General features: G+C 40.8%; 1 protein-coding gene across 3 annotated transcripts in view; it reads left to right on the top strand.

Annotated features, from left to right (window-relative positions):
• The first annotated feature begins 38 nt into the window (after positions 1 to 38).
• The window catches only part of LOC143038965 (synaptogenesis protein syg-2-like), a 61,621-nt gene continuing 51,659 nt past the window's right edge, over positions 39 to 10,000 (top strand). For all 3 annotated transcript variants that reach the window (XR_012967620.1, XM_076208801.1, XM_076208803.1), the window contains exon 1: positions 39 to 174. Coding sequence is in view for 2 of the 3 variants with exons in the window: in XM_076208801.1 (XP_076064916.1) it covers positions 86 to 174 (89 nt within the window). In the remaining variant the exon portion in view is untranslated. The remainder of the gene's footprint in view (positions 175 to 10,000) is intronic.

The raw sequence follows: 10,000 nt of genomic DNA, 5'->3' as shown, positions 1-10,000 counted from the left end.
CGAAGAATGATTGTTTTTGGTTTCTGTTGCAGGTTCGATGGAGGTGGAGGTGCACGTGGAGGGGATATTGGGCGGCGAGGTGAACATGCCCTGCAAAATCCCGCCCGATCATAAAGGGGATACCATCTACTTGATCCTGTGGCACAAGAAAGGCTACAACGAGCCCATCTACAGGTTAGTTCTTCCCCTTCCCGGCCTGCTGGCCTTCTGGCTTTCTGGCCTTCTGGCCTTCTGGCCTTCTGGCCTTCTGGCCTTCTGGCCTTCTGGCCTACTGGTCTACTGGTCTACTGGCCTACTGGCCTGCTGGCGTGATTGCCTGCCGGCCTGAGTTTTTTGATAGTTTGTTTTGGTTTGGGGTATTGTTTGTATGTTGGTTGCTTGTTCGATAGTCTGTTGGTATAGTGGCTTGCTAGCCTACTGACTTCCTGATCTGTTGTCCTGCTGGCATGTTGACCTACTGACCTGTTGCACTGCTGCCCTGTAAGCCTACTTCCTTTGCTTGATTTTCTCTGATTAGTCCTTTGAGTGACTTCTGTGCCTTCTTGGCCTGCTAACCTGCTAGTCTGCTAATATCCATCTGCTGGACTAATGGCCTGCTTGCCTGCTGACACGCTTACCTGCTGGTTTACTAATCTTCTTGCCTGCTGACTCGTTTAACTGCTGGCCTACCATTCTGCTTACCTGCTGACGCGCTTACCTACTGGCTTACCATTCTGCTTGCCTGCCGACGCGCTTAATTGCTGGCCTACCAACCTGCTTGCCTGCTTACGCGCTTAACTGCTGGCTTACCATTCTGCTTGCCTACTGATGCACTTAACTGCTGGCCTACCATTCTGCTTGCCTGCTGACGCGATTACCTACTGGCCTACCATTCTTCTTGCCTGCTTACACGCGTAACTGCTGTCCTACCATTCTGCTTGCCTGCTGACGCGCTTACCTGCTGTCCTACCATTCTGCTTGCCTGTTGACGCTCTTACCTGCTGGCCAACCATTCTGCTTGCCTGCTGACTCGCTTAACTGCTGGCCTTCCAACCTGCTTGCCTGCTGACGCGCTTACCTGCTTGCCTACCAAACTGCTTGCCTACTTGCTTGCTAACCTACCAACCCTCTGGCCTTCATGCTTTTGACCTATCTGCTTGGAATCTGAACTGCTTAGTTGTATGGTGAGGAAACTGCTAGCCTGCTGGGTCGGCCTGGTAGGTCAGCCTGCTAGGTACGTCGCGCTAGAGACTAGACCGAATATATTACTTACTTTAAAGGTGTTAATGGAAAATAGAGCGAAAAGTTTCCAACCTTTTGCTGCGAAAGCTTTTTATTATCTAGTAAAATGTGTATGTATATGTTTATTGAGAAATGTATAGATATATATATGTTTATATACAAACATGTATATATGTATACCGTACATGTATAAATGTAAAAATGTATGTATATCCAGGTGAGTAAGCCTGTATGTATGTATATATATATATATATATATATATATATATATATATATATATATATGTGTGTGTGTGTGTGTGTGTGTGTATGTGTGTGAATGTATGTGTATCTGTTTGCATACGTATATTTGTCATAATTCAGAGAGTATTCCTGCATTTTCCTTTCGTAATATATAATATTCTTACGAAAAAAGTACATATCAATATATCTATCTATCTATCTATCTGTCTGTCTATCTATTCATCTATCTATCTATATATCTCTCTCTATATATATACATATATATATATATATGTATATATATATATGTATATATATTGGAAATTGGTATGTTATAACACATTTGTAAAAGTTCACTATAAACACACTATCGGAGAAATGATAACGGAAAATACAGGGAAACTGTATATTTCGACTATTATCTGTAGTCCTCTTCAGCAGCAGAGGACTAGAGATAGTAGTCGAAATAATTTTGAAAGTAATAAAAAGATGTTTTGGAAAGAAATTAAGAGAGAAAGAGGAGGCGAATCAAGTAGAGAAGAAAAGGTAAAAGGTGCAGATGGAGAGATGATAATGTTAGAGAAGGCAGCAAGGGGAAGATGGGCAGAATATTTTAGGGAGTTGCTAAATGTGAAGAGGGATAGGGAGGGAAAGATAGTTGCAATGGGAAATGCAAAGAAAATGAGAGTGATGAGTGAGGAAAATGGAGGAGAAATAAGGAAGGATGAAGTGAAGGCAGTTGTTAAGATGATGAAAGCAGGTAAGGCACCTGGTCTGGATGGATGCCATGCAGAATGTCTAAAGAAAGGAGGTACAGTGATGGTGGACTGGCTGGTGAGGTTATTTAATGTTTGCTGGAGAGAGGGTAGAGTGCCGGAGGACTGGAGGAGTGCCTGTATAATTACACTTTACAAGGAAAAAGGGGACAAGTGTGAATGTAGTAGTTTCAGAGGGATTAGCTTGTTAAGTGTAGTTGGGAAGGCTTATGGGAGGATCTTGATTGAGAGGATTAGGAGAGGAACAGAGGGAGTAATTGGTGAGGAACAGTGTGGATTTAGGACGGGTAGAGGTTGTGTAGATCAGATCTTTGTGGTAAGACAAATATGTGAGAAAGCTATAGGAAAGGGGAATGATGTTTTTTGGGCCTTTATGGATCTGGAAAAGGCTTACGATAGGGTAGACAGAAAGGCACTGTGAGAGGTTATGCAGATATATGGAATAGGAGGAAAGCTTCTAGGAGCTGTCAAGAGTTTTTATGAGAGTAGTAGAGCTGTGTCAGGATTAGAAATGGAGAGAGTGAGTGGTTCGAGGTAAAGGTGGGACTTGGTCAAGGATGCGTTATGTCGCCCTGGCTGTTCAACTTATACATGGATGGGGTAGTGCGAGAGGTAAATACAAGGGTAGTGGATCAGGGATTGGAGATGGTTAAAGAAAATGGAGAAAAGTGAGAGGTGAGCCAGCTATTGTTTGCTGACGACACTGCGCCTGTGGCAGGATCGGAGGAGGGACTGAGGAAGTTGGTGACAGAGTTTGGAAGAGTATGTGATAGAAGAAAGCTAAATATAAATGTGGGTAAAAGTAAGGTGATGAGATGTACAAGGGGTTAAAGTGGCAGTAGACTGGAAGTAAGCATTAAGGGAGAGCGACTGGAGGAAGTGGATAGTTTTAGATACTTGGGTGCAAATGTGGCAGGAAAAGGTGGAGTGAAGGTGGAGGTAGAATGTAGATTGAGAGAAGCGAGTAAATGCCTTGGTGGACTGAAGAGTGTAATGAGGAATAGACATTTGGGAATGGATGCTAAGAGGAGACTGTATGAAGGAGTGATTGTGCCAACAGCACTGTATGGGGCAGAAACATGGAACATAAGAGAAGAAGAGAGAAGGAGTTTGAATGTGTTTGAGATGAGGTGTCTGAGAAGTATGATGGGGGTTACTAGGCTAGATAGAGTGATAAATGAGGAGGTGTGGTGAAGAATGGGGGTGGAAAGGGAGTTGGGAGATAGGGTTGATGAAAGAGTATTAGGATGGTTTGGACACATGGAAAGAATGAGTAAAGAAAGACTAGTAAAAGAGGTATGGAAGGCAGATGTGGAGGGAGTGAACATGAGGAGACGTCCTAGGATGAGGTGGATGGATGGGGTGAGGGGGGCTTTGGGGAAAGAGAGGAATGTCTGCTGAGGAAGGACGGGAGAGGACAGAAGACAGGGGTGAATGGAGAATGTTGTGATACATGAGGTGGAATGGGCGGTGAGGTAGTATGTGTGAGCAAAATTTGACGCAGCCCGAAGGGATTTCTCCCCGTCTTCTCCTTTTATGCATGGGGGGACGGAGAGGGGGGTCGCCGATTTAATGAAGCGGCCTTGCTGTGGATGTGCTGTGTCACCCCAATAGGGGTGAGTTTGTGACGTTAAACCATATCATATTGATATATATATATATATATATATATATATATATATATATATATATATATAAATATATAAATATATATACATATATGTACAAATATATATTATATATGCATATGTATATGTATATATATCGATAATTTTTATGACAGTTGCATGCAGGGTTCGAACCCGCTATACTCGGCTATCCGTAAATTACCTATACGGTGCCCTAGACCACTACACCACAGAGGCTATAAAATTCTTGAAACCTGGAATCGAACTGATTCCCGAGGGAAGGAAGAGCACTTATTACGGCAATCCGAATTCCTGTTTTACTCAAGGACCAGCCCACCAGTGGTATGGGGGAAGGACCAGGACGAACCCTTTTCACGCTTATCGCCATTGTAACTATGAGAGAAATACGCTAATGGCAGCGACATCAAACCGATAATTTTTATCTCATAGTTACAATGGCGATAAGCGTGAAAGGGGTTCGTCCTGGTCCTTACCCCATACCACTGGTGGGCTGGTCCTTGAGTAAAACAGGAATTCGGATCGCCGTAATAAGTGATCTTCCTTCCCTCGGGAATCAGTTCGATTCCAGGTTTCAAGGATTTTATAGCCTCTGTGGTGTAGTGGTCTAGGGCTCCGTACAGGTAATTTACGGATAGCCAAGTATAGCGGGTTCGAACCCTGCATGCAACTGTCATAAAACTTATCGGTTTGATGTCGCTGCCATTAGCGTATTTCTCTCATATATATATATATATATATATATATATATATATATATATATATATATACATACATATATATATATATATATATATATATATATATACATATATATATACATATATGTATAAAGCATACATACACATACCAAAAGCTCTTTCCCCTTTACAAGGCAGGTAGCCAAAAAAACAATGACATAAAAACCACTCCCACCCATTCCATCCCCATGTACTCCACTCCAATCCACCCCGATCCCTCCTTCTTATCTTGGCTCCTCCTGGATGACAGGTCATCCCTGCATCTTGCCCACTGCCCTTTATTGATAATAATATCGTTATTCTGCAACACCCTTTCATCGTTTCAACATGGCGACGGCCCGGAAGCCTAACATTCAAAATAATAAGAAACGATTTATTCAATTTAAAGAGCGACCTCTAGTATGAAGGTATACCGGTGGACCGAGATCCCTTTATTATTATGTTCGCTGACTTCCTTTAAATTAATATAATCTCTAGTTATTAAATAGAATAGAGTGAATAGATTCCGTCACCGAAGTGAAGGGATGAAGGACGCGTGAATGACGAGACAAGACATCAACGTCAACTTCAACGTTCGTCAACGTCTGCGGTCCTGAACGTTTGGAAGCTGACACTGATATCAGCAACGTTGTTATTGCCTTGTAATACGTTTGTATGTGTAAATACATGCATACACACACACATACATGCATACACACATGCATACACACACACATACACAAATACATGCATACACACACACATATATCAGTATCGCAGCGCTGAGGGGTGTTACTCCAACTCTCATGGGCGGGGAGTTGGGGGTGTGTGTGTGTGCAAGGTCATAGCATTACCCATAGATCGGACCTACGAGCTCTGAGCTCTCTTCCAGGAGGGAAATAGCTGTCGATCACGAGTCCAACACGTGATCCAAAGACCAAGTGAATACACACACACACACACACACACACACACACACACACACACACACACACACACACACACACACACACACACACATACACACACACACACACACACACACACACACACACACACACACACACACACACACACACACACACAGACACACATACACACAGACACACATACTTATATATATATATATATATATATACGTATATATATATATATAAATATGCATATATTTATATATATACATAAATATACATGATATATATATATATATTATATATATATATATATATATATATATAATATATATATATATATAAATATATATATATATATATATATATATATATATATATGGGGGGGGGTTAGCTCCACCGCAAGGACTCAAGCCTCTGCTTTAGCGATTGGTTATTATGTAGAGACGATAGCCATAGAGTCGTACCAGACCCTACAAAAGGAACGACCTGGGTTACGGCCTGGTGGTTCTCCGAGGGCACTAGGCTTAGCTAACTATCTATTCTAATTTCACCGAGTCTTTATTATGGCGAGCCATCCGACAAGTTGTGTGTCATTGTGACAAATGGAAATTAGCTCCACCACAAGGACTCGAGCCTCTTGTGTCTAAAAATATTTAATTAAATCTTCTCTAACTTTAAGTAATTTTCTTAGTTCATAATAAGTGTTTTCATCTTTTGTATTTGACGGGATTTATTACACACAGACCTTCGGGATGGAATATTTTGAAAAATATTTATTACTAACTATTGAAGATGAAAAAAATATTTGGTTCAGATATGTAGATGTTGTTTTGTGTTTCTGGCCTAATAACTTATCTATTGATGATTTCCTTATTAATCTAAATTCACTGGCACCCTCCATTAACTTGCCATTTGTGGATGTTGAAACAGTTAGAGATAATGGTATTCTGAAAACCTATCAACACTCTCGCCTATGTTCATTTTTATTCTAATCACCATATCAATGTAAAAAGATCAGTTTTTATTTCCATGTACTTGAGAGCTTACAGGATTTCAGATCCTGAATTTATTGATGACGAAATTTAAACTATCCGGAATATTGGAGAAAAATTGATATATCCCACTCATATTCTTAATCAATGTCACAATATTGCCAAGAAACATTTTTACAAAGAACACAATCAAGAACAAGAAAACTTTAAACAACTTAACAGACTTGTTCTTCCTTTTCATGAAAGCTTTCTTAGTATTGTCAACTCACTCAAGAAATTGGATATCAAAATAGCTTTTAAATATGACCACACCATTAAGAAAACTTTAATCAAGATCAGCCCGCCTAATAACAACGGTGTTGTTTATAAGATTCCATGCCAAGACTAACAAATTTTATATTGGACAAACCGGAAAAACTTGGAAACAAGAATTTCCCAATATAAATATAGTGTGAGATCTGCCCAGGAAAATAATGCGTTATTTCAACACAAAGCATTATACAACCATCACATTGATTAGCCCAAGGCAACAATTTTAGCTAAAAGAAAGAAGCTAGATGAAAGAAATGTAATAGCATCTTTCTTAATATCAGGGACTTTTGATCAAAATATATGCTTAAGCTATTGACATTTTAAATATGACAAATTGGTAACTCAAATGGTGACCAAGATGTTTCCGCCAGACTGGACCATTTGTGTTGGTCAAGTCGATAGGGATAAGGTCACCCCTTCGCATTGTATTGTCTCCCTCCTCCCCCCCCTGCGGTTGCTACCTGATACTTATATTTAAACACAACTCTGTATCTCTTTAATTGAGTCTGAAGATTTAACATAGGAAAGTGCTTACCGTCTCAAATTTTCATTCTCCTGTGGTTATTTTGCACACACACACACACACACACACACACACACACACACACACACACACACACACACACACACACACACACACACACACACACACACACACACACCCACAGATATATATATATATATATATATATATATATATATATATATATATATATATATATTTTGTATACATATATTCACAATGCATGCACATATACATACATACATACATACATACATACATACATACATACATACATACATACATACATACATACATACATACATACATACATACATACATACATACATAAACACATACATACATACGTACGTACATATATGCATACATTCATACATACATACATGAATACATCTATACATGCATTCATTCATACATACATCTATACATACATACATGCATACATACATACATACATACATACATACATACATACATACATACATACATACATACATACATACATACATACATGCTTACATACATACATACATACATACATACATACATACATACATACATACATACATACATACATACATACATACATGCATACATACATACATACATACATACATACGTACATACATACATACAAACATACATACATACAAACATACATACATACAAACATACATACATGCATACATATGTACGTACATAAATTCATACATACATACATACATACATACATACATACATACATACATACATACATACATACATACATACATACATACATACATACATACATACATACATACATACATACATACATACATACATACATGCATACATATATACATACATACATATATACATACATAATTACGTGTATACGTACATTAATACATGCACACATACACACATATACATACATACACTGACACAATTATAGATGTATTCGTGCAAACATAGAGCCGGAGAAAATACATGTCAACGCGTTGAAGAACTTCCGGTAATGAATAAAATCGAAAGAAACAAAAATAAAAAGGACTTTGATGTAAACACCGAAGGACACCAAGAAGCATCCTGAAAGAGGAAGTTGGATTAAGTTTTCAGAATAATCAAACTGCCTTACCCCCTTCCCCCCCCCCCGAAGAAAGAAAAATCTTTCCTGTCCTTGGTTGTAATTTATTTATTTTTTCATCTTGGATGCATTTGTAGATGCATGTGTATAATACATGTTTCTCTACAGTTATATGTGTATACATATCCGTTTCTATACAGATATGTGTATACATATATGGAAATACATATCTATAGACAGACTCGCATGAATGTGTATATATATATATATATATATATATATATATATAAATATATATATATATATATATACATATATATATATGTATATGCATATATATATGATATATATATATATACATACATATATATCATATATTATATATATATATATATATATATATTATGATTCTGAAACTAGGGAAGTAGTCTGTGTTCTTGAACAGATATCCGAGGGGAGGAAGGATGGCAGGAGAGAGGAGTAAAGGAGAGGAAAAGAGAAGAGAGGAGAGAGAGAGAGGGAAGATTGACGAAGTTTTAATGCACTGAGAGGCTTACCGGAGGAAGACACCACCAGGAACCAGAGTTGGGATTGAGGGAAGCAGGGATTGCGGTCTGGACCGGGGAGTTGGGGTGGGAGTGTGGGGAGGTTATAGGGGGAGTGGGAGGGGAGGGAGGAGGGGAGTGGGAGTGGGAGGGGAAGGAGGAGGGGGACGAGTGGGAGTGGAAGGGGGAGGGGTAGGGGTAGGGGTAGGGGGAGGGGTAGTGGGAGGGAGAGGGGGAAATGTGGCTGAAGGAAAAGGGAGGGGAAGGGGGAGGAGGGGTGGGAATGGGAGGGGGAGGGGGGAATGTGTCTGAGGGGAGGGGGGAGTGAGAGGGAAAATGTAGCTGAGAGGGAGGGGGAGGTGAAATGTAGGTGAGAGGGGAGGGGGAGGGGGAAGGGGAAAGGGAGGGGAGGGGAGGGGAGGGGGAATATGGCTGAGAGAAAGCGGGAGGGGTGGAGGGGAGGGGAAATGTAGTTGAGAGGAAACGGGAGGGGGAGGGGGAGGGGGAGGAGAAGGGGAAATGTAGTTGAAGGGAAGCGGGAGAGGGGAGGGGATGGGAAATGTAGTTGAGGGAAAGCGAAAGGGGGAGGGGGAGGGGGAGGGGAAATGTAGCTGAGGGGGACCGGGAAGAGGGAATGTGGGAGAGGAGAAGCGAGGAGGTGTAGGGAGAGGGGATGGGAGAGAGGGGAAGTATAAGGCGTAGGAGAGGAAGAGGGGAGAGAGGAAGAGGGGAGAGGGGAAAGAGAGAGAAAGAGGGAGAGGTTGGGAGAGGAAAAGGGATAAGGGTGAGAGTGAGGGGAGAGGAGGAGCGGGAAAGGGGAAATGAGAGGGGAAAATGGGAGGACTGGCGAGTGGGAACAGAGGTGAGGTAGGATGGAGAAAGTGGGAGGAGGAGGAGTAGATGAAGAGGGGAAAGAGAAGGGAGGAGGAGGAGGAGGAGGGGTAAGGGAAGAGGGGGAAGGGAAGCTATGGGTGAGATCAGAAGCTACGAGGGAAGAAGATAGAGGAGACAAGGAAAAGTCAAAGGAAGGGGAAGAGTATGGGGAAGGGGAGGTCAAGGAA

Source organism: Oratosquilla oratoria, chromosome 25 (genome assembly GCF_046742065.1).
Source record: "Oratosquilla oratoria isolate Oo_2021 chromosome 25, ASM4674206v1, whole genome shotgun sequence".
In the NCBI taxonomy this organism is placed as follows: Eukaryota; Metazoa; Arthropoda; class Malacostraca; order Stomatopoda; family Squillidae; genus Oratosquilla; species Oratosquilla oratoria.
The sequence above is the reverse complement of the archived record's forward strand: the minus strand, read 5'-3'. Positions and strand labels throughout refer to the sequence as shown.